The sequence below is a fragment of the Gastrolobium bilobum genome, unplaced genomic scaffold (assembly GCF_033153095.1).
Source record: "Gastrolobium bilobum isolate Gb01-03AN ecotype WA unplaced genomic scaffold, APGP_CSIRO_Gbil_v1 utg9986, whole genome shotgun sequence".
NCBI classification, from domain to species: Eukaryota; Viridiplantae; Streptophyta; class Magnoliopsida; order Fabales; family Fabaceae; genus Gastrolobium; species Gastrolobium bilobum.
This window is the reverse complement of record NW_026896004.1, coordinates 166352-190818: the sequence shown is the minus strand read 5'-3', so window position 1 is coordinate 190818 and position 24467 is coordinate 166352. Positions and strand designations below refer to the sequence as shown.

Below are 24467 nucleotides of genomic sequence, written 5' to 3'. Positions count from 1 at the left end.
CAAAAAGGCGTTCGAAAATATTAAGAATTGCCTAGCCACCCCTCCCGTACTGTCAAAGCCAGAGCCTGGAGAAACGTTGATCTTGTACCTATCAGTGGGGGTAGAGGCCATCAGTGCCGCTTTGGTACGAGAGACCGACAAGTCACAACAGCTGATCTACTTTGTAGGTCGGACATTGCAAGGACCGGAACTTCGTTACCAGAAGCTCGAAAAGGTTGCATTCGCCCTGCTTACCACGGCAAGGAGGCTCCGACCTTATTTCCAGGGTCACCGAGTCATAGTGCGAACAAACCAGCCCATCAGGCAAGTACTCCACAAGCCGGACCTAGCAGGAAGGATGATCAACTAGGCCGTCGAGCTCTCCGAGTTCGATATATCATATGAACCTTGGCAGGCAATTAAGTCGCAAGCGTTGGCCGATTTCATCCTGGAGCTAACCCCATCTAAAGAAAAGGGAGAAGAGAATGAAGATCTTTGGACAATATATGTCGACGGATCCTCGAACTCTAAGGGGAGCGGGGCCGGGGTGATCGTTGAAAGCCCTGAAGGAGAGTCCGTTGAACACTCACTTCACCTAGAATTTCTGACCTCAAACAACCAAGCTGAATACGAGGCGTTCATTGCCGGGATCGTGAAAGCAAAAGAGCACGGAGCAAGGAGGATAAAAATCATGAGTGACTCACAACTGGTTACTTCACAAGTTGCGGGAAAATATCAAGCCAAGGGTCCCCTCATGATGAAGTACCTCCAACAGGTTAAGCGGCTATTAGCCGAGTTTGACGAGGTGGTAGTCCAGTACATACCTCAGAACGAGAATAATAGGGCCGACATCCTATCTAAACTCGCCAGCTCGAAAGGCTCAGGAAACCATTGCACTGTAATACAACAGAGCATCTGGGAGCCAACCTGCGTCATGATGATAACCGAGACTGAGGATTGGAGAAGGCCAATAGTGGCCTACCTGGAAAAAGGAGTCCTGCCAGACGAAACACAAGAGGCCAGAAAACTCGTGAGGAACTCAGCCTGCTTCACCATAGTAGAAGGGCAACTCTACAAAAAAGGTTTCTACACACCCATTCTGAAATGCCTAAATAAGAATGAAGTCGAATATGTGTTGGCTGAGATCCATGAGGGCATAAACGGACACCACATGGGAGGAAAAGCTCTCGCCAAGAAGACACTAAGGGCAGGATACTACTGGCCCACCATGGAAGCAGATGCGAAGGAGCACGTCAAAAGATGCGAACAGTGTCAGAAACACACGCTAATCCTTCGTGCACCCCCCGAAGAGCTGCAAACAATCACGACACCATGGCCATTCTTCAAATGGGGGATGAGCCTGTTGGGACCTTTTACCGCGGCTGAAGGACAACTCAAGTGGTTGATAGTGGCTGTTGACTACTTCACCAAGTGGATCGAGGCTGAACCCCTCACCACCATTACCTCGGCAAGGATACAGAGATTCTTTGAAAGAAACCTGATTAGCCGATTTGGACTTCCTGCCGAGATCATCACAGATAACGGGACCTAGTTCACTGATAAAAAGTTCCAAGAATTAATGACCGACTTCAATATCACACATCAGTTTGCATCAGTGGAACACCCTCAGACTAACGGATAAGCCGAGTCTGCCAACAAAGTGATTATCAACGGACTCAAGAAAAGGATGTTCGAAGCCAAAGGAAATTGGGTGCAACAACTGCACCTCGTCTTGTGAGGTTACAGGACAAGCACCCAATCTGCCACAAAAGAAACCCCCTTCAAGCTGACATATGGGTGCGAAGCCATGATTCCGGTTGAGATCGGCGAACCATCCTGGAAGAGGGTACAAAGATTACAAGGAACCGAAGGTCAAAACAAGGAGGCACTTCTTGTGGAACTCGACCTACTGGACGAATGCAGCGAGAACGCCAGATACAAGAATATGATGGTGAAACGCCTAGTAACTGCTAGATTCAATAAGAAGGTCAGACCACAGTCATTTCAAAGGGGCGACTTGGTGCTAAGGAGAGCGGACATCGGCAACGAGAATGCCAGAGATGGAAAGCTCGCCGCAAACTGGGAAGGCCCCTACAAAATCAAGGAAAATTTGGGAAAAAGAGCTTATTCCTTAGAAACTATCTCCAAGAAGCCAGTAAAGAGAACTTGGAACACGGACAAGCTAAAGGTCTACTATAGTTAGGCGACAAGTCCGACTTTCGTGATGAAGACGAGCTCTTAAGCTCGGTTAATAGATAGCTTTATTTCTACGAAAATAAGACGAGCTCTTAAGCTCAGTCAGTAGGTAGATTTATTTCGAAGCAAATAAAACGAGCTCTTAAGCTCGGCCTTGTAAACAAATTTCTTTTGAAATGCAAATAAAATGAGCAGTGACCTCAATTGTGTTATCAATGCGTATCGATTTCTAGTCAAGTAATTGAAGCCATAAGCGCTTCACGATCAAACAAAGGAATGAAAATTTTGTTGACGAACAAAACATAATCCTAGATCGATTAAATGAAACCTCGGCCAATCGCAAGTCGAATGATACGAGATCGAAAGCGAACCTCGAACATATAAGTAAAGGTTTAGCAAAACAACGATCTCGGAAAAATAATACCAGTGCACAAAGTGGTAAAGCCGACCTAAAGCGGCAAATATGTCCAGATAAAATAAAAAAGGGGCTCAAAGGCCCCATAACAAAAGTACAAAATAAAAGTCGGCATTCTGACCCCTTCATTCCATAGCACGAGGAGTGTTAGCGACATGAACCTCGGCTCCGATTTCCTCTTCATCAGCATATTCAGAATCCGGAGTCCCAGGAACAATAGCGTCATCCTTTACATCATATGCCACATCCATGCCATCAGTAATGAGGCTAGGGTTCAGAACCCGGGCTTGTGCAACAGCATTGTCAAAGGCTTGGGTGGCAGCATTTACGACCACGGCTTTAGCCTCCTCAAAGTCGGCTTCAAGCCTCTAAATTTGGGCATCCTTGTCGGCCATAGATTTTGAGAGAACCTCCTTCTCAGCACTCAATCCATCCGCTTTGGCAGTAGCCGACTCCAAATCCTTCTTAGCCTTGTCTAGCTCGAAGGACAACTCGTGAACCTTGATCTCCAGATCGGACTTAGATTTGCTCAGCTCCCCTACCTCAATAGTGAGGGACGAGTTTGAATCCACAGACAAGTCGAGCCTCTGATTGAGATCCTGGAAGGTTTGAAGTAAAGAGGTGGCCTTCAATGAGTCCTCCTCCAACCGCACTAGCAGGGCCCTCACAGTAGAAGTCAAGCCCGAGCCACCAATGAGCTCCGGAGGAGGCTTCAGGGCGGCCCTAAGCCGGTCAGAAACCCCGACCCTCCACAACTCCCCAGGCTCTAGAGTAATCAGGGTCCCTTGAGGAGCGGTGGAAGGAGGAGGAAGCGGCGAGGAGGAAGGAGAAGAAACGTCAGTTATAATCACCTCACCGCCCGCCGAACTTCTGCCAAGCATGGCAACAACCCGCCACTTCTTCGGGACCTCGGTATCAGCAGTGGAGACTTCTTTGGCCTTCCCTCTTCCTGACTTCTTGGGCAAATTTTTTTTATATTCAGTACTTGTCATGCTAACAGCAAAAAAAAGTCTAAGATTAGAATCCAAATCATGAGATATGTCGGAAATAGGTCATAAAGGAGAATCACATACCAAGTTCACAAAGGAGATCCTCTCCAAAGTTATTTACAATCCGACCCAAATCGACAATGCCGTACTCGCGGGCGTAACCAATCAAGACGGACGCTGCCAGCCTCTCCAAATCGGAAAGAGCTACTCCTGGAGTAGCGTAGTCTTTAGGACGCCGCTGATAAAATTTTTACGTCCAATAAAGCTCAAACCGACCTGCCAAATCCCCTCCGTCTAACCAAGACGAGGCAAACCAGGGGAGGCAGTCAGACCGAGCCACTACCCTGAAGTAGGATTCCTTAAAACCTTTGAAAGATTGGGAATAGGGAAAAAAATACCCCGATTCGGAGCACCTCGAAGGGTAACCCAACCTTTCCTTTCCTTCGCCTCGGCCCCGGTCTGAGCTGTATATACATCAAAGAAATAGAAAAAAATGCAAACTGTACAAGGAAGACAGAGGTATGCACACTTTTGCTCGAAACCCCAGATGAAAGCCCAGGAGTTGGGATGCAGTTGCGAAGGTGCAATCCGAAGTCTACGAATCACGGTCATCTGGAACTCGGTGAAGGGAAACTGAATCCCTAACTTGGTAATCAGATCCCAGTAAAAGTAAAAGAAATGGGGCTCCTCCAAGATAGGACCCGCACACACCGGATGATCACCTGCTGGGAGCATATCCACCCCACTAGGGTCTCCAACTGAAAGTTGGGCTACGTCGTCAGGAGACATTGTAGATCGCATGTGAAGAATCTCAAGAAGAACCCAATTTTGGACGTCAAAAGCTTCCATAGCTATGGTCGTGGAACACGAAGGATGAGGATCAGTATAAAAATCAGCCAAATCCGATCTCGGATGGCAACGAGCGCGGACTCCATGAAAACGGAATGGAGCTATAAGAACTACTGACTAGATCGAGAAATGGCATGCGACTTAAAGCCGAATCGCCAAAAACAGAAGGGGTATGCGACTCTGGAAAACCCAACTCAGATGAAGAAAGGCTGGAAGAACTATCATCCAGCTGAAGGGGAGGAATCCGACCTAAAACGAACCTCGGACCATGGGCGACCTGAGATGACGGTAGAATGTAGGATAAAGGAATCGGGTCAGCATAAACGTTCAACCCACCCGTCGAAGGATTCGAGGCTAGAGAAGGACCACTAATGCCGAAGTTAAGCTGAGGCTGATGACCCCCTTCTATCCGACCTCTTCTACTGCGTCCACCTGGGGAACTCTGGCGACCTCCTCGATGACCGCAGAGAAGCTGTTGAAGCTTCTCCTCCTCGGTGTACTCTCTCCCATAAAACCAATACTGCACAGATCGAGGCAGTCGTTTCAATATTTCTTCGTCATCCTCACCACCTCTGCCAGATGCCGGACCCGAAGAAGGGCTGGGAGTACCCATAGTCAAGTCCCCAAATTACAGGCAAACTCCCTCAAAACTCTCGAACGAAGACTCGAAGGAAACAACTGACTCCTCCCTCCACTCTCCAAATCTCAGCTCAAACCAAAATAAAATACAAGCGATAACTAAGCCAAAGTTGAGCAAAAACAAGAAGGGAAGAAAGGAGTACCTGAATAAAAGGTGAATGAAGCAACATAGAAATAGCTAGAGAATACGCGAACTCAATGAGAACCTCCAAGAACAGCAAAGAGAGGAAAACACTTGATGAAAACAATGCCAGGAGAAAACTCCTATACCATTTTGAAAAATGGTATTTAAAGGGAAACGAGCCAAAGGCGCGAAGATGAAAAGACCCCAAACGGTTGAGCAGTTAAGGGCCAAATGGTAAAATCACCCCTGCACACATTTAATAAGCACAATCATGACCTGCACACAGTCAGGACGGCGCGCCCTGCACGATGCACAAACTGCCAACAGATGCGGAACACGTGGATCGTGGTAACCGTCTCAGCAGGGCCTGAAACAAAAGGTTAAGATGATACGATAAGATCAAACTTCACGCTCCGAGCTCCAAACTCGCCTTAATGGCGCAGGTCAAAAAATGAGCTTGGCCACGAGGTCGCAGCCGAAAGTCGTAACATGACCAAGAACTTCAATTCGGCCTGACATAACTAAGGCGAAACTCGGAACAAATAATGCCTGAAGGCATAAGACAGACTCGTGGCGAATCCGACATGTTAAAAACCGATTTCAACATACAATACCAAGGAAGATCAAAAAGCATCACGCGAACGACCTCAGCAAAAGTGATTCCAAGTAATGTGGTGGACCCGAACTTTCGAAGGTGCAATACCGAAATGAGTGAACTCGGGTGAATCAAATTCGAGATGACATAGCAAACACCTCGGCATTCCAAGCCTCGGAATACCGAGTTGGGGGGCAACTGTTATGGATATGAATATCATATCCCAACTACTCACCTAAGAATCTACTAAGAGGTAGATTCATGAATATCTCAACAACATTAAACAGTCAAATGGCACAAGATAAGGATCACATCCCAACATAAAGGGAGCTGAACCCTAATGCAATCTGGGGAGCTCAAAAGGCCCAAGCCTAGGAAGGTAATCCTTATAAATAAGAGCTTAAGAACCCCAGGTACACACTTTTGACCTATTTACGAATACTACCCGCACTGTGCACACACCCACCCCCTTGGCTATAAGCCTATTGCTTGTGCGCAGTGATTGAGACCTCGACTATAAGCCTAGTATACATCTGATATACACTATCTCTAAACGCATACTATACGGTATAGCAGTACGGTCTATCCAGGACCTAACAATTTTATATATATATATATATATATATATATATATATATATAGACACACTTGTGTGTGTGTAAGGGAAGAAGAGTGGCTTTTTGTGAGAGCAAGATGAGAAAATCCTAGTTATTATTTATATATAAAGTCATGTAACTCTTTTTAATCGGATGTATGACATTTAGATAATTTAGATAGTTTTAGTCTTGAACATCCATGCGAGGTTAAATGATTAATATTATCTCCTAACAATTTTTTATGAATTATTTTCGTCCAAGAAGCATAGTTATCATGAATTATTCTTGGTAAACAGAGTATATATTATGAAATAATTATGTTATAATTAAGTACAGTTTATATGAATATGATTTAAAAATTAATTTATTGTTAGTTTATGTATTCTATATTATCATCCAACAATGTCATATCACATGACTAAAAAGTTTAAAATTTTTAAGCTATGATTATGATAACCAAACTTCTTTATGATTATTTATGACCTCGATTATTTTTTAACCAATTATGATTAATTGATCACTCACCGAGACGGGTTAACCCGTTAAGTTCTTTTAGATAGAGGTGCATCTTGATGGACTTGGGCCTTTGAGTTTTCAAGGGGTTTGGGTTAGGGTTTGTTTATTTCTTCTCGGCCCATTTACCACTCACTTCCTTCCCCTTCTGACACAACACCGCATCGCCACCGTTCTCGTGAGTCGACGGTGTGGGAGAACACGACTTGTACTGCACGTGGAAGCAAGATCAATCCAGAAAGAATAGAGTTAGTGAAAAGCGGTTACAAGGAAGGATATTTTATTTATTTATTTCTTTTTGAATGTTTTTTCTTACATGTTATTAGGATCTTAGCATGAAAAAGTAATTTGTTGGTTCTGTAAATGGTTAATAGTGTTTAAAGATTTGTTCGTACATCTCTCTTACCGTGAATTATTCTATGATTAATAGTGTTTAATTTATTATTAATGTTGGCTAACTTGAATTGAAAGTGTGTGTTTGCTATTGCAGGTTGTAGTGATGGTGGAAGAAAGTGGCAAGAGGAAGAGACCAAACATTCTGGTGACTGGGACACCAGGGACAGGAAAGACAACCATGTCTATGGCTTTAGCAGAAGCCACACAGCTCCGCCACATCAATGTTGGGGAATTGGTCAAAGAGAAGAACTTGCATGATGGCTGGGATGATGAGCTTGATTGTTATGTTCTTAATGAAGACTTGGTATGTAACCAATTTTTATACTTAATAATATCGTTCTCAAATGCTTTTTTGTTTTTTTGGCTATAGCCATAGGTGCATAACAATTAAGATCAAATTGTTAGTAAGGTTGGATGGAGTCTGTCGTAGAGCGGCATATCATATGGATTTTGATGGAGTTCTTATTAATTAATTTTGTTTTGACAATGTGTATATATTAGGTCGATAGATTCAATATAGAATATAAACTAAAGGATGTTGATTATTATTGAAGTTGAGGTGGTAGATATAATGTGCATGAAATTGGAGACTATATCATGGTTCCTTTCATTGGTGTTAAAGATGCATGCTACTTAATATTTGTAATATTCCTGGATCAATTTCTAATATATCTCTTGGAGATTACTAATCACAAGATTGGGTTGAAGGGAATGGGAAAGGTTTACACTCTAATACATAGCTCATTGGTGAAAGTAGCTTTCAGGACCTGCACTGAACATACCATGTCCCCTGGCCAACATGTCCATGTCATTTATTCTTATTTTTCTGATGTCTAAATGTCTAATACTTTTGCATTCGTCCTTGTCCCTTCCCCTCATTGAAACTGATTATTCTTCTGATGATTTGTCTGTTAATACTTTTGGATATGTAAATCTAATTGTATTTTCTGAGGGTTTTTAGTTGCACAAGAAAATGTAAGTCCCTTTTTGATTTAGTATTAATAACCTACTTGTTTTCCAATTATGTGTTAAGATTTTTTAGTTTGATGTTGAACCGCTCTAGGATCTGTTGTGTTGTTGAATTACATGAAGCAATTTCGATGTTATGCTCACTGCTGATACATATGTTGTCATCATGTGTATGTTGCCCGGTATATGGGTTTTACGAGGGTATCTTGTATGGTTCTTGTAGGTCTGTGATGAACTTGAGGATGTTATGGAAGAGGGGGGGAACATTGTGGACTATCATGGCTGCGATTTCTTTCCTGAGCGATGGTTTGATTGTGTGGTTGTGCTTCAAACTGATAACACCATTTTGTATGACCGTTTGAGCAGGAGGTATGGAAGCACTCGTTTCTATTGTTGAGTTTTGGTTTTGCAATTCTATCATCGGTTTCATCATAAACTTTCTCTCTGTGACAGGGGGTACAATGATTCAAAGCTTTCCAACAATATTGAATGTGAAATCTTTCAAGTTCTGCTTGAGGAGGCTAAAGAAAGTTACCCGGAGGACAGAGTGGTTGCATTGAAGAGTGATACTATTGAAGACATTAATAGAAATGTTGCAACTCTGACAGATTGGGTCAGAAATTGGCCTTCCCCGTCCTAGTCATAACAAAAAAATAAAAATAAAAATGAGTGCTTTGTACATACTGGGTTGTGAGAGTATAAGTAAAAGTATTGTGGGTTTCATGATGAACTGATACCTGGACCTGCAATGTTGTTGAATTACCTCTTCTTACAAATTTAGGTGTGGCATGTACTTTGAGATATTTATATTATGGGTTTTAAATTTGATAACCAAAAGAATTTTCAACTTTTACTAAATTTTGTGATACCGAATTGCAATAGGTAAGGGAGGTTTAAGCAAACAAGATTGAGTATTGTATAACTTTCTGCTTTTCTTTGGTTACTTCATTACCACCATCGTCACTCCCACCAAAGCCATACAGCTCCTATTACTTCTTCTTTTAAAGAAATAAAGTAGGCCTTGGTTTGTCTCATGAAGATCAATATACATTGAACTTGGCCTGAAGTTATTTTTCCATTTAAATACAGTTGTACGAAATAATTTAAGTTTGTGAAAACTCTAAAGCTATTTTTTATTTTATTTTAATGGGAACTCATTTTATTAATAATGATATAATTGAAGTTTTTCTTTTATAAAATATAATTATTAGCAGATCAAAGTAAAATGCCTTTTAAGACAAACCCAGTAAAACGGCTTAACATACATAATTGTGATGAACAAACCCCAATCCCTCTAGAAAAGGTCCGTTATTAATAGTACTGGGTCTTCTATGTTACCGCTGGTTCTCTAGTTTATAGCTTCTACAATTGTTTCTTCTCTTTCTGCGGGTGAAACATTTGCCACTGAGATCCAAATTCTAGTAAGAAAGGAATAACGACCATCTATTTCAATTTTTACGTTTCCTAATAATGGAATTCGATTCATTTTGCATTGAATTGTCATGATATGTCTTCAGCTATTGGCATGCATCTAAGCTGTTTGTTAAAATGTTGCAAACAATAATCCAAAAGGATTTTTTTTTTTAATTCCAATCTCCCCCCCCGCCCTCGTCATTTTGGAGTAATGATGCATACTCCGTTTTACAATATCATCTTACTCTCGTAGTCGTACCTGCCTGCCTGTGTCTTTAAAGTTTAAAACTTTTGCTGCTACATCGAACAAACGAAAAATGGTTGGCTTTATTTACAACAAGTTGATGGGCATTTTTTTTTTATCATAATTTTATTTTAAAAATTTTAGGTGGTCTTCAGTTGTGGGAATATTAAGCTGCACTCTGCTTCTTTTCAGTTAGTAAGGGACAACATCAGGGCTTTGTTTTGTTGAATTGAACCCTTGGAAGAATGCTCTTCAGGAGTTTACATTCTTGCAAACTCCAGTCTCTGAGTCTCAGGTGCTTCTCATCTGCAGCTCCTTTTGTACTTAAGCCTGGGGATGTATTGAGAAAAGAAAGACTTTTTACCGAGGAAGATGTCCTTCAGTACTCCAAGGTTAGTCATGATTCTAACCCTTTGCATACTGATTCTGCTGCTGCCCGAAATGTTGGATTTGAAGGTCCACTGGTACATGGGATGCTCGTTGCTTCTCTCATTCCTCATATAATCTCATCACATTTTGTAAGTCCCATACTAAACCTCTCTTTAAATTCTGATATCTCGGCTATGGAAATGAGATACTCAGCCATCTCATAAATAAACAAGATTAGAGTGAATAAACAGATTAATCAAGACATGATATGAATTTGCTAGGAAACTCCCATAGTACCGAAGGGTACATTAGTTGAAGTTAGAGAAATTTAACTACAGTATATTTATTCAGCCTACTCTTTTATGATTAATGTCATTTAAGTCCCATTTTTTCCTACTTTTTGTAAACGAGTATACTCACCTAGTATTGCGAATATAGATGTAGTCCCACACCTGAAGGGTCTGGTCTGAGGAGACCTTGTGATCTTACAAACAAAAAAAACACACACACACACATTTGTGGATTATAACTTTTGTGATTGTGAGCTATATCATACACTACTTTTTCCACAGGCACCCTCTAATATTAATAGCTAACAAGAATAGAAATAAAATTGGAGACTTCGTTTTTACAGATCATGTTTGATACATTTTCACATGATATACATTTTTACATGTAAAATATTTAGGAAAAAGGTCACTTTGTTTGGGCTTTATGCAAGTGAAATTTCTCCACTTGCAACAGCTTTGGGGAACCCAAAGTTGATTCCAGGATCCAAAATCCCCCTGCCCTATAAAATACTGTTTCAGTCGACTTGAATATTAGACACCGGTTAATGGAAAATTATGGCATGAAATTGGACTTAAAATTTCATATAACGTTGTCATTTGAAAATTTTGTGAGACGCCAAATAGTGGCATGCGGCTTTCCACTAGTTGCATAGATTAAAATGTGTCATGAGGAGTAGAAAGCGTACGATACATGTAAATAAGCATAATTATTACTATTTTTATGAAAGGCGTGAAAATATGAACCCATGGATTAAAGACTTATGTTTTGTCAATTCTATTTATATGATTTCATAAACCAAGTTACTACTCACTAGATTTAGTCAACTTGAGTTAGAGACATCATTCCCGAAGTGCTTGAATGATACTGCGAATTGAGGCAATAACACAGGAGGTCCTTCACCCTGTTTCCTTGATGACAACTTTCCTAAAGTTTCTTCCTTTTCTTCCCCTAGCAACATTCACTTTTCTAATATTATGGATAATTGTAGCCTGGAGCTGTGTATGTATCTCAAAGCTTGAATTTTAAGTTCCCCGTCTATATTGGAGATGAGATAATTGGTGAAGTACAAGCAACTAATCTGAGAGAAAATAAAAATCGATATCTGTAAGTTAGGTCTTAACATTACTGTTGTTCATTTTTTTGAACAAGTAGTAATTTTGTTTCTAACTAGTGTTGTCATTGTCAATGTTATTCAGTGCAAAGTTTAAGACAAGGTGCTTTAAGAATGGTGAGTTGCTTGTCATTGAAGGTGAGGCTGTGGCTATGCTACCAACCCTGACTGTAGAACAGGGGCAGTATAAGGAGCAGTAGAAGCGATTATCAATTCTTGACTGTTAATTATGAATTCCTTTAAAAGGAGAACTTAGACATACCGGTAATCTGTTTGTGATTTTGTGTTGAAATGGAGACTCATAGCCACTGGAGGTTGAACTTGTGATCTCCCACCCCGGACGAAAAAGAAAAACAAAAGGCACAAAAAGTTTCTGGCTATCTTTCTGATTCTTATGCAATTTACTCATGCATGATTGTTTGGTGTTTGAGTTTTGGTCATGTTTCACAAAAGCTCACTTCATTTCTTAGAACTCCAGATCAAATGGCATAAGAGATATTCTCCATGATAATTTTTGGCATTTTGTGCCGTACTAACACTTATGATTTCAGAGGAATAGTTTACTGTAATAACGAGTAAGATTTCGCTTTAGTTTCTTCCCACTTTGGTAATTGCACATGATACAAAATTGATGATTTGCTAAAAAAACATTAAAATTAATTCATGGAACTTAAACTCAAACCGTTTCACAAATAATACTGGTTGGCATTCGAAGCAACCAAGAAGAGTAAGCGTGAACAACATAATAATAAAGTTAAAAGAATCCTTGAATGTATGCCGAAAAAAGAAAAAAGAAAAAGAAAAAAAGAAACATTGAATTTTCCTAGTTCAGCCTCCCATGACACAATGACTAAAAACAAACATAACAATTGCAGCTGATGCTATAGTAAATCTACTTGTGGTCTGCCATTTGTAGTAGCTGATGATGTTATTTGCAGAGGATGCCCCACATCAGGAATGAGATGAACAACACAAGTACCTGAATGCCACGAGCATCTGAAGCATTATTTTTTGGTGGAACAGGTGGTTGAGTGGCTGCAATATTTTCAGTAACATTTATGGCAACTTTCATTCCCTTCAAACAGAAACCTCCTCTACTTAAGAAGTAATAGGTCTTGGCCTCTTGCAGGTGAAACACGTCCCTTCCTGCGCCCCCAGTTACATTCTTAATGAAATTTGTCTCCATGCAGTTTTTGTAGCTAGTCTCGTTCACCTCCAGCACATTGTACATGTACCTATCATATCCAAAGTCTGGCAGGCAAAAAAAATAAAACATCAGTAAATCATAGTACGAAGAGAAAGTAAATTAATCTACAGTAATTTGTGCCTTTTAAAATTGTCCATTTCTCACCCAAAAAGCTTTACTTGTATTAAGAAACCAAAATTGAGGGAGATGTACATAAAACTTAATCATTGTATATTATTTGTGAATTGTGAGTTGTTGTGCATCTATTTGAGATTATTTTAACTAAAAATTAAAATGTGATGAGGAAATATATCTTGAATTGTTAGATTATTGGTTTTGAATCTATGCATATTCAACTACATGAATCAACATAATGACATTGACTTATCCATTTGAGTCAAAACAAAGAAAGCAATATATAAATAATAATTTATTTATTATGCTATGCATTTGATTTATGTAGAAAGGGATGGAGGGAGTTGTAAGGTAGTCTTTAGAAAAGAGTGAAATTTTTTTCCTTTAAAATTTAATATATGAAAACAATTCTCCTAAAATATGCATTTCATTATACCCGTCACACCACCAACTTGATGCGACGGGCCAATCAAAATGAGGCATTTTTTGTAATGTGCGCACGATAGGGAGAGAAAAATAATTTCTTAATTCAAGTGTCAATTTTTTAGTGGAAGTCGCACGTACACAGGGTGTACAGAAAATAATCTCATCTCTGAGATGATTTATATTACAAGGCAAAAATCAAAACCTATAATTAAATTTATTAATATTTAATTATTTAAATTTCTCTTTTAAAACATAACTACATCATTAGTGTACTAGTGGAGTAGAGGAGAAAATAAGTTATAAACAAACAAAGTTAAGTAAAAAAGAGAGAGCATAAAGAAAGTCACTATGTTAGGTTTAAAAAATAGAATATACATGATTATAAGTTCAACCCTTTGTGTTACCATTATATAAAAAAGATAAAAAATAATAATACATACATGACTATGTACCCGTTCATTTTCATCATATGAATCCATTAGAACTAGTGTTAAAGTAATAAAAAATAAGAGAAGAAAGATTACATAGCCAGTCGTCCACGTGAAAGTTCTCATGACTTGACCATTCTGACAAGTTAACTTTGGGTGACCAACTAATCTTGTTCCCTCCAACATGGTGAAGCTCAGATTGTGCCATGTTTCCAATCATCATGATCATGACAATGATCATCATCATTTTTCTGAAGCTCAAAACCTCCATTGTCAAAGCCATCATCTGTTTTCTCTGCGACAAAGAGGGTTAGATAAAATATTGAGAACCAGTAAGAGAGATATATGTATATTTGCGTTGTTGAAGGGTTCCAAATATATAGAGACTAAATGTCTGAATTAATTTAGATCCAAAGGCCCGCTCCAGTTGATGAGATAGTGTATTGTCACATTTTTGGAATAAAATCAAATAGTTTCAATTTTTAATTGATTGCCACCTTGTATTTGGAAAGAGGTTAATTCAAATTTCAATCAAGGAAATTCCTCTGACTACGATGTATTAATCAAATTAATCACAATAACTATATCAATGCCGCCATGGCAAGAAAATCAACACTCAATTATAGACAATTCACTTATATTTAGTATCTGATCTAAAATTTGACACTCGTGTCAAAGGATCCTGCCCCATATAAGGATAAGATCCTTTGACATCAGTGTCAAATTTTGAAATTTGACACTAAATCCTAACCGTTGATTTCCGCCAATCAATGATTATCATTTATTGGGAACCAAACTTATTAATTACTATTAATTCTCATAAATGATAACCGTTGATTGACGAAAATCAACGGTTAAGATTTGATGTCAAATTTCAAAATTTGACACTGGTGTCAAAGGACCCTGCCCCATATAGGGATAAAATCCTTTGACATCAGTGTCAAATTTTGAAATTTGACACCAAATCCTAACCCGTTGATTTCCGCCAATCAATGATTATCATTTATTGGGAACCAAACTTATTAATTACTATTAATTCTCATAAATGATAACCGTTGATTGGCGAAAATCAACGGTTAGGATTTAGTGTCAAATTTCAAAATGACACTGGTGTCAAAGGATCCTGCCCCATATAGGGATAAGATCCTTTGACATCAGTGTCAAATTTTAAAATTTGATACCAAATCCTAACCGTTGATTTTCGCCAATCAATGATTATCATTTATTGGGAACCAAACTTATTAATTACTATTAATTCTCATAAATGATAATCGTTGATTAACGAAAATCAACGGTTAGGATTTGGTGTTAAAATTCAAAATTTGACACTGGTGTCAAAGGATCCTGCCCCATTTATATATATATATATATATATATATGCGATAGGATATTGTGACACACAAATAATGTTACGCACAATGTTACGACCACATCTTAACCGTTGATTTTCGTCAATCAACGGTTATCATTTATTGCGAATTAATAATTAAATAATAAGTTTGATTTGAAAAATTATATATATATATATATATATATATATGTATATATATATATATATATAGAAGTAGGATCCTTTGACACCAGTGTCAAATTTGAAGTTTGACACCTCACCTGAGAGCCGTGAGATAAAAAAAAAAATCAACGACTCTGATTTGTATGCATGCGACACCATTGATCTTTTTTGATCTAACGACTCTCAGGTGAAGTGTTAAACTTCAAATTTGACACTGGTGTCAAAAGATCCTACCTCTATATATATATATATATATATATATATATATATATATATATATAATTTGTCGGATATATACTGACCGCACCAAAACATTGCTGCAGTCATATAAAATTACGTCGTTTTATAGTGTCAAAGCATTAAATATGAAAATCATAATAATACAAAGGTAAAAATAAATATAAAGCATTAAATATGAGGAATCATAATCATACAAAGATGAAAATAAATATAATATTTCCAATTTCTACAAGTCATATATATATATATATATATATATATATATAATCAAATCATTCGAAATTCTAATTGATAAGAGCTTAATTCAAATTTCATTCCAAGAAATTCCTTGGACCAGGACCACATTGTATTAATCAAATTAAGCATGGTAACTATATCGATACTGCCATTGCCAGAAAAACGAACACACGCTTATAGACTAGTTGTTCTTCTTTCATTTTTTTTAATACCAATTTATTCCATCTTCTAAATTATATATCAATTTATCAAAGTTTATCAAATAAACTATAACTTAAAGTTGAACTTTATAATTAAACACTATTGGCACAAATGGTATGTAGTTTGTGTCCTTTAACCAGAGGTCGTCCGAAGGATGAACCAATTAAAGAGACTTAAAAAAAAAAAAATTAAACTTTACACATAATGCGACGTTATTTGGCACTAGACATTTTCTCAAGTAAATGTAACATTTACTCGGGTACAGGATATTAAATTAATATTAAAATGGAAATGGATTTAAATTAAAAAATATTATTAAATTTATTAAGTAAAATAACATTTGAAATTAAAAATAATTCTCAATTGTCTGATACAATCTTTTGGAAAAGTTCCTAATTGTTAAATAGAAAAATATTGAATACATTTTATATTCTACTCCTAGGAAAAGTTCAAAGTTCATCCTTGTGGTTTTACTCTTGAATCATTTATCCCATTATACCTTTTTAAGCACTTACTTTCTATAGTTTTTTTTTCCATCCAAATACATTTTTAACACCGCTACAAACTTAAACTCATATGTCCTATTTTACCTTTTTTAGAAAAAATAAACTGAAAATAAAAAAATTATTAAGACTAATGTTTTCGGAGGATATATCAATATTCATATATCCACCCGTCCTAGGATATATTTTTGAGATATTCAAGTGTATTGAGTCCCACATTGGTTGGTAATGAGCTAAGTGAAGAGTATATAAGTGAAAGGACCCATGAACCCAATGCCTTAAGGTTTTGGGTTGAGACATGGTGTCAGATCCACTTGCTACGGTTGGTGTAGCCTTAGCTCATTGGTGGTGGCTCCCCGCCACAGGCTTCCCCTGGACCCGCTTGACATTGGAGTTTGAGGGAACGAATTTCCCAATAGTGATATCAAAGCCGGATTGGGCTCGAGCTAGCCTAGTGATTGGCTAGGAGGTGGGTCGAGTACTTTGCGCTTCGGGTACTCGGTTGAGGGGGAGCATACCAATGGTGGGTTTCACCCTTGAGGGGGAGATTGTTGAGATATTCAAGTGTGACGAGTCCCACATTAGTTGGTAATGAGCTAAGTGAAGAGTATATAAGTGCAAGGACCCATGAACCCAATGCCTTAAGGTTTTGGGTTGAGACATGGTGTCGGATCCACTTGCTACGGTTGGTGTAGCCTTAGCTCATTGGTGGTGGCCCCCGCCATGGGCTTCCCCTGAACCCGCTTGACATTGGAGTTTGAGGGAACGAATTTCCCAACATATATCTCACTAGTGAAGCCAATGGGTTCAAGTTCAACTATTTCATTTTAATAAATAATTTCAACCAAGGATCAAATCGATAAATATAATTTGAAAGTATTTCTTTTGATCAAAAAGTATAATATAGGATTGGTTTGTTTCTATACCATTTGAAAAAATAAACTCGATGATCCTTTTACTAATTTTTTTCTTTTAGAACTTAAAGGAAAATATATAATAAAATGGGTAAAAAAATAAAAAAATTCCCTTTTTAGTTAAAAAAACCACCGAGTTTTGGTAGTGCACTAAACTTTTCTCCTATGGTAGACGGATAACCACCCTTTTAACTTACGTTTGTTCATCCCTATAGAAGCTATCGATTAGCTCGATGATGATGTCTTATCAATTTTTGGGCAACTTTAATGACACGAAGACAATTGTTACTTCATGTCATGGTCACAATTATCTCATACATGTTGAGTTGATATGATGTTTAATCTCATCCAATCAAACCCAACAAATGCTAATAGTTGTATAACAATTAAGATCAAATTGTTAGTAAGGTTGGATGGAGTCTGTCTTAGATAAGGTCCTATGAAATACACTGCTCCTTACCCCCGAAATAGTTGGCATATGACATGGCTTTTGATGGAGTTCTTATTAATTAATTTTGGCAATGTGTATATATTAGGTCGATAGATTCAATATAGACTATAAACTGACGGATGCTGATTATTATTGAAGTTGAGGCGGTAGATATAATGTGCATGAATTTGTTCCTTTCTTTCGTGTTAAAGATGCATGCTACTTAATATTTGTAATATTCATGGATCAATTTCTAATTTATCTCTTGGAGATTACTAATCACAAGATTGGGGTTGAAGGGAATGGGAAAGGTTTACACTCTAATACATAGCTCATAGATGAAAGTAGCTTTCAGGACCTGCACTGAAAATACCATGTCCATGTCATTTATTCTTATTTTTGTGATGTCCAATACTTTGCAATCGTCCTTATCCCTTCCCCTCATTGAAACTGATTATTCTTCTGATGATTTGTCTGTTAATACTTTTCATATGTAGATCTAATTGTATTTTCTGAGGGCTTTTAGTTTGCCACAAGAAAATGTGAGTCCCTTTTTGATTTAGTATTAAGAACCTACTTATTTTCCAATTATGTGTTGAGATATTTTAGTTTGATGTTGAACTGCTCCAGGATCTGTTGTGTTGTTGAATTACATGAAGCAATTTTGATGTTATGCTCACTGCTGATACATATGTTGTCATCATGTGTATGTTTCCCGGTATATGGGTTTTACGAGGGTATCTTGTGTTGGGAAAACTCGGTTCCCTCAAGCTCGGCTAAGCAGCCTTTGTGCGGAAGTCAATCAATAAGATCCTGATCTCGGATCTCGGCTATACCTCGGCCTGAACTTCATCAGGTCGGGCAGCGCAGCGGAAAAATCAAAACAAAAACAGGAGAGAGAAGAAGAATACAACCAAATTTAACGTGGAAAGCCTTCTCCAATGAAGAAGTAAAAACCCACGGGACCTAGTCCAGATCAGAAATCCACTATGAAAATAATGGTTACAAATAATCAAATACACCAATGTGGTGGTTAAGTCAACCTCTCCAACAATGGTGATAATCAAACTACCCTAGAGATGTTTTACTCAAACTCTCTCTAGAGATCTCTCAAATGCAAAGCATAAAGCTTTTGCTCAAACAATCAAATAATTCTCTCAAATTTGTTCTCTCAAATCTGACCTAGCCTCCACCCACAAGTAATGAGTATATATAGAGGAGGTGGAAATTAGGGTTAGGGTTTTTAGGAAACCCCTCAAATGGGCTTGGGCTTAGCATTGAAGGAGGAAGCCCAACAAATCGCCCCCTCCGACTTCAATGCGTCGGCTTCAGCATCAACCCGGCTCCTTCTCAGCAGTCTTCAAATTTTCTTGCTAGAACCGGCTTTGTCATCATGTCGGACCAATTTTGGTCAGTGTGTACCTTGACGAGTTCGAGCTCTCCACCTTCCACCACATCCCGGATCCAGTGATACCTCAAATCAATATGTTTTGTGCGGGAGTGATAGGTAGAATTCTTTGCAAGATGGATTGCGCTTTGATTGTCACAACCCAGCTCGTACTTGTCTTGATCATGGCCGAGTTCCATGAGGAACTTCTTCATCCACAACATCTCTTTGCTTGCCTCAGTAGCGGCAATGTACTCCGCCTTAGTTGTCGATAGTGCAACACATTTCTGAAGTCTTGATTGCCAAGAGACAGCTCCTCTGGCAAATCTCATCAAATATCCTGTAGTCGACTTCCTCGAGTCGGCGTCTCCCCCTAAATCAGAATCTGAGTAGCCTTGCAACTCGGCTTTGCCTTCTCCAAAACGGAGACATAAGTCGGTTGTACCTCGTAGGTACTTGAAGATCCACTTCACTGCTTCCCAGTGCTCTTTGCCGGGGTTTGACAAATATCGGCTTACCATTCCTACAGCATACGCCAAGTCGGGTCTAGTGCAAACCATTGCATACATCAAGCTTCCGACGGAGGATTGGTAAGGAACCTTCATCATCTCATCTTTGTCTTCATCAGATCTCGGACATTGCTTTTGGTTCAGCTTTATGTGTCCGGCTAGGGGGGTGCTCACTGTTTTGGCTTTGTCCATGCTGAATCTCTTCAAAATCTTCTCAATATATTTCTCTTGACTCAGCCACAGTAGCTTCTTCTGTCTATCTCGGATAATCTTTATTCCGAGAATCTGCTTTGCAGGGCCGAGGTCCTTCATTGCGAAGGACGAGCTCAACGCCTTTTTCAGGGCGGCTATCCTCGATTTATCTTTCCCTACAATAAGCATGTCGTCAACATATAACAACAAAATCAGAAAATCTCCGGCCTCATACCTCTTCACAAATACGCAGTGGTCGGCATCTGCCTTTTCAAACTTATGATCAGTCATGAATGATTCAAATTTCTTGTACCACTGCCGAGGTGCTTGCTTCAAGCCATAGAGACTCTTCTTCAACCGACATACCATGTCTTCTTGGTCTGAAGCTTGGAATCCTTCTGGTTGCTCCATATATATCTCTTCTTCTAAATCACCGTGAAGAAATGCCGTCTTCACGTCCATTTGTTCTACCTCGAGGTCCATTGAAGCCGCCATGGCTAATACGGTTCGAACCGAGGTCATTTTCACCACAGGAGAAAAAATCTCCTCAAAGTCTACTCCTTTCTTCTGATTGCAGCCTTTCACTACAATCCGGGCTTTGTATCTCGGCTTTTGCCCGTTCTCTTCATTCTTAATCTTGTAGACCCATTTGTTTTTCAGATCTCGTCTTCCTTTTGGCAACTCAGTCAGCTCATAAGTTTGATTCTCGTGCAGAGACTTCATCTCGTCTTGCATTGTCTTTTCCCATTTTTCTCTCTCTGAGCTCATCATAGCCTCATCATAACTCTGAGGCTCACCGTCTTCAGCAACAACGATGTATTCATCAGATGGATATCTCGTAGAGGGTCTTCTTTCTCGAGTTGGATATCTCGGCTGTTCTTCAGCTTGAGAACCTGGTTCATCATTCTCATCCCGGATCTCATCATCAACTCGGACCTCAATGTCTTGGTCATCTTCAGCTTGTTGCTGATCATCATTTTCTTGATTTTCTCCCCCTGCTTCAGCTCGGACAGGAGGGATGGCTTCTTCACGTCTGACAGTAACCCGGACTTTGGGCTTCGAGATGTCATGAATGTTCTCATGCTCATGAAAGATCACATCTCGACTTCTCACGATCTTCTTATTGATTGGATCCCAAAGTCGGAACCCGAACTCACATCTCGGCGAACCAAGATAAATGCATTCTTTGGTCTTTGCATCAAGTTTGGCCCTTTCATCTTTAGGGATATGCACGAAAGCTCGGCATCCAAACACTTTCAGTTGATTATAGGCCACTTTCCGACCTGTCCAGACTTCTTCTGGAATTTCTCCTTCAAGTGGCCGTGATGGTGAGAGGTTGATCAAGTCAACAACAGTTTTGACGGCTTCTCCCCAGAATGATTTCGGCAATCCGGCATTGGATAACATGCTTCGGACCTTCTCTTCAATAGTTCTGTTCATCCGTTCAGCCAATCCATTCAGCTGAGGTGTCTTGGGGGGCGTCTTCTCAAGTCGAATCCCGGCCGCTCTGCAGTATGCATCAAATGGGCCGCAATACTCACCACCATTATCAGATCGGACCACCTTCAATTTCTTGCCAGTCTCCCTTTCAACCATAGCATGGAATTCTTTAAAGGATTGGAGTACCTGGTATTTAGTCTTCAACAAATATACCCACACTTGCGGGAATGGTCATCGATAAATGAAACAAAATACTGAGCTCCTCCAAGAGATTTCTCCGACATGGAGCAAACATCAGTATGGACGAGGTCAAGAATATTCCTTCGTCTTCTTGGTTGATCCGGTCTCACAAAGGAAACCCGGTGCTGCTTTCCAGCTAGGCAGTGCGTGCAACTCTCCAACGCTTGGCCTTTCAACCCGGTCAATAATCCTTTCTTGTTCATGATCTGTAGCCCTTTCTCGCTCATGTGGCCGAGGCGCTTGTGCCATAGCTCCAAGCTAGGTTCATCTCGAACAGAATTGGCTTCTCCGCCATTGATCTTTCCTTGCATCACGTACAAGGAGCCTTCCTTCTTACCTCGGGCCACGACCAAGTTTCCCTTGGCCAGCTTCCATCTCACACTACCGAAGTAGTTCACTAACCCGGCATCATCAAGTTTGCCTACCGAGATTAGGTTCAAACGCATGTCAGGAACATGCCTTACATCTTTCAACACAAGTCGGCATCCGACATCTGTGGTCAGAGTTACATCACCGACACCAACAATCTTGCTGGTCACCTGATTTCCCATCTTCACGACTCCAAAATCACCACCTCGATAAGAGGAGAAAAAACCTTTGTGTGGAGTAACGTGGAAGGAGGCACCGGAGTCAACAATCCAGGTGCAGTCATCATAAGCAACATTCAAATAATTATTCTCACCAAGGAGGAATATCTCAGCATCAGGGTTTGCAGCCACCGCAGTGGTGCTCTTGTCTTCCCTCTTCTTGGGAATAATCTGATCCGGCTTCACAGAGACGTTCTTCTCATCATTCTGTAGGGTCCAGCAGTCTGGCTTCTTATGGCCTGTCTTTCCACAGTAAAAGCACTTCAACTCATATTTCGGCTTTGACCGACCTCTGGACTTGTCTCGTCTGTCACGACCTCTGCCTCGGCTTTTGCTTCTACCGCGGGAGTCAGATTTCCCTTTGTTCTCAGCAACGTTGGCCTCAGACGTACTCGAAGTACCTCATTCTCTTCTCCTGGATTCTTCGCCCAGGAGGCTGTCTGTCACGACATCCATCTTCAATTTTCCATCTGGAGTCGAGTTATTCAGGGTCACTACCAGAGTATCCCAGCTTTCTGGCAGCGAGCTAAACAGCAGCAATGCCTGCAATTCTTCATCAATTTTCATATCAGCCTTTGACAGCTGATTCACAATACCTTTGTAGGTGTTCAGGTGTTCAATCATGCTCATGCCGTCCTTGTATTCAAGCTTAACAAGTCGGCGAACCAGGTGTGCTTTGTTCCTGGGAGTCTTCTTCTGAATCATGGACTCTAGCTTCGTCCACAACTCATACGCGTTCGTGAATTCAGACACGTGCTCAAAGAGGCTTTTATCAATATATTTCCTGATCGTGGCTACCGCCTTCCGACTCAGGATCTCCCACTCCTTATCAGTTTTGTCTGCCGGTCTCTCATCAAGGATAATGGGCTCATGCAGATCTTTGCAGTAGAGATGATCTTCCATCATCGGTCTCCAATAAGTGAAGTTGTCTGCGGTCAACTTGAACATATCTCCATCATGAGTTATGCCACTGGTCTCCATCTCGTCTCCTTCAAAACCCGTCAAACTCGGGCTCTGATACCACTGTTGAGAAAACTCGGTTCCCTCAAGCTCGGCTAAGCAGCCTTTGTGCGGAAGTCAATCAATAAGATCCTGATCTCAGATCTCGGCTATACCTCGGCCTGAACTTCACCAGGTCAGGAAGCGCAGCAGAAAAATCAAAACAAAAACAGGAGAGAGAGAGAAGAAGAACACAACCAGATTTAACGTGGGAAAACCTTCTCCAATGAAGAAGTAAAAACCCACGGGACCTAGTCCAGATCAGAAATCCACTATGAAAATAATGGTTACGAATAATTAAATACACCAATGTGGTGGTTAACTCAACCTCTCCAACAATGGTGATAATCAAACTACCCTAGAGATGTTTCACTCAAACTCTCTCTAGAGATCTCTCAAATGCAAAGCATAAAGCTTTTGCTCAAACAATCAAATAATTCTCTCAAATTTGTTCTCTCAAATCTGACCTAGCCTCCACCCACAAGTAATGAGTATATACAGAGGAGGTGGAAATTAGGGTTAGGGTTTTTAGGAAACCCCTCAAATGGGCTTGGGCTTAGCATTGAAGGAGGAAGCCCAACATCTTGTATGGTTCTTGTAGGTCTGTGATGAACTTGAGGATGTTATGGAAGAGGGGGGAAACATTGTGGACTATCATGGCTGCGATTTCTTTCCTGAGCGATGGTTTGATTGTGTGGTTGTGCTTCAAACTGATAACACCATTTTGTATGACCGTTTGAGCAGGAGGTATGGAAGCACTCGTTTCTATTGTTGAGTTTTGGTTTTGCAATTCTATCTTCGGTTTCATCATAAACTTTCTCTATATGACAGGGGGTACAATGATTCAAAGCTTTCCAACAATATTGAATGTGAAATCTTTCAAGTTCTGCTTGAGGAGGCTAAAGAAAGTTACCCGGAGGACAGAGTGGTTGCAATGAAGAGTGATACTATTGAAGACATTAATAGAAATGTTGCAACTCTGACAGATTGGGTCAGAAATTGCCCTTCCCCGTCCTAGTTATAACAAAAAAATAAAAATAAAAATGAGTGCTTTGTACATACTGGGTTGTGAGAGTATCTACATCAACATCAACATCAATATCAACAACACCCTTATCCCAAATTAATTGGGGTCGGTGGTAGATGAACCCACATGAAAGATACAAAACGGTTAAAAAAAAAAAAAAAAAAAATATATGTATATATAAATAA

At 39.7% G+C, this 24467-nt stretch overlaps 4 protein-coding genes across 6 annotated transcripts; 3 read left to right on the top strand and 1 right to left on the bottom strand.

Annotated features, from left to right (window-relative positions):
• Window positions 1-7024: 7024 nt before the first annotated feature.
• On the top strand, window positions 7025-9121 carry LOC133297227 (adenylate kinase isoenzyme 6 homolog). The gene is made up of 4 exons (XM_061496326.1): window positions 7025-7143; window positions 7386-7595; window positions 8484-8629; window positions 8714-9121. The coding sequence occupies exons 2-4, from the start codon at window positions 7395-7397 to the stop codon at window positions 8898-8900; spliced, it is 534 nt and encodes a 177-aa protein (XP_061352310.1). The 5' UTR covers window positions 7025-7143; window positions 7386-7394; the 3' UTR covers window positions 8901-9121.
• Window positions 9122-9509: 388 nt separating this feature from the next.
• On the top strand, window positions 9510-12130 carry LOC133297231 (3-hydroxyacyl-[acyl-carrier-protein] dehydratase, mitochondrial-like). 3 transcript variants are annotated; one of them, XM_061496334.1, is made up of 4 exons: window positions 9510-9563; window positions 10110-10435; window positions 11566-11681; window positions 11774-12130. In XM_061496334.1, exons 2-4 carry the CDS (start codon window positions 10163-10165, stop codon window positions 11886-11888), a joined length of 504 nt encoding a protein of 167 aa, XP_061352318.1. In that variant the 5' UTR covers window positions 9510-9563; window positions 10110-10162; the 3' UTR covers window positions 11889-12130. The 3 variants fall into 3 exon arrangements, with proteins under 3 accessions (XP_061352318.1, XP_061352315.1, XP_061352317.1); XM_061496331.1 differs by having other exon boundaries at window positions 9547-9681; XM_061496333.1 differs by lacking the exon at window positions 9510-9563 and adding an exon at window positions 9567-9681 and having other exon boundaries at window positions 10062-10435.
• Window positions 12131-12511: 381 nt separating this feature from the next.
• On the bottom strand, window positions 12512-14146 carry LOC133297218 (early nodulin-like protein 20). Its single transcript, XM_061496316.1, has 3 exons — window positions 13960-14146; window positions 12668-12939; window positions 12512-12538 (listed from the first exon to the last, which is right to left on the bottom strand). Exons 1-3 carry the CDS (start codon window positions 14144-14146, stop codon window positions 12512-12514), a joined length of 486 nt encoding a protein of 161 aa, XP_061352300.1.
• Window positions 14147-20482: 6336 nt separating this feature from the next.
• On the top strand, window positions 20483-24325 carry LOC133297217 (adenylate kinase isoenzyme 6 homolog). The gene is made up of 3 exons (XM_061496315.1): window positions 20483-20506; window positions 23857-24002; window positions 24087-24325. Exons 1-3 carry the CDS (start codon window positions 20483-20485, stop codon window positions 24271-24273), a joined length of 357 nt encoding a protein of 118 aa, XP_061352299.1. The 3' UTR covers window positions 24274-24325.
• The last annotated feature ends 142 nt before the right edge of the window (window positions 24326-24467 follow it).

Coding starts and splice junctions, on each gene's coding strand:
- LOC133297231 (XM_061496334.1), top strand. CDS start 10,163: ATGCTCTTCAGGAGTTTACATTCTTGCAAACTCCAGTCTCTGAGTCTC. Junction 10,436..11,565: donor ATATAATCTCATCACATTTT/GTAAGTCCCATA, acceptor GGATAATTGTAG/CCTGGAGCTGTGTATGTATC. Junction 11,682..11,773: donor GAAAATAAAAATCGATATCT/GTAAGTTAGGTC, acceptor AATGTTATTCAG/TGCAAAGTTTAAGACAAGGT.
- LOC133297227 (XM_061496326.1), top strand. CDS start 7,395: ATGGTGGAAGAAAGTGGCAAGAGGAAGAGACCAAACATTCTGGTGACT. Junction 7,596..8,483: donor ATGTTCTTAATGAAGACTTG/GTATGTAACCAA, acceptor TGGTTCTTGTAG/GTCTGTGATGAACTTGAGGA. Junction 8,630..8,713: donor TATGACCGTTTGAGCAGGAG/GTATGGAAGCAC, acceptor TCTCTGTGACAG/GGGGTACAATGATTCAAAGC.
- LOC133297217 (XM_061496315.1), top strand. CDS start 20,483: ATGGCTAATACGGTTCGAACCGAG. Junction 20,507..23,856: donor CTAATACGGTTCGAACCGAG/GTCATTTTCACC, acceptor TGGTTCTTGTAG/GTCTGTGATGAACTTGAGGA. Junction 24,003..24,086: donor TATGACCGTTTGAGCAGGAG/GTATGGAAGCAC, acceptor TCTATATGACAG/GGGGTACAATGATTCAAAGC.
- LOC133297218 (XM_061496316.1), bottom strand. CDS start 14,146: ATGGCTTTGACAATGGAGGTTTTGAGCTTCAGAAAAATGATGATGATC. Junction 12,940..13,959: donor TCACGTGGACGACTGGCTAT/GTAATCTTTCTT, acceptor TTTGCCTGCCAG/ACTTTGGATATGATAGGTAC. Junction 12,539..12,667: donor CAGATGCTCGTGGCATTCAG/GTACTTGTGTTG, acceptor GTTTGTTTTTAG/TCATTGTGTCATGGGAGGCT.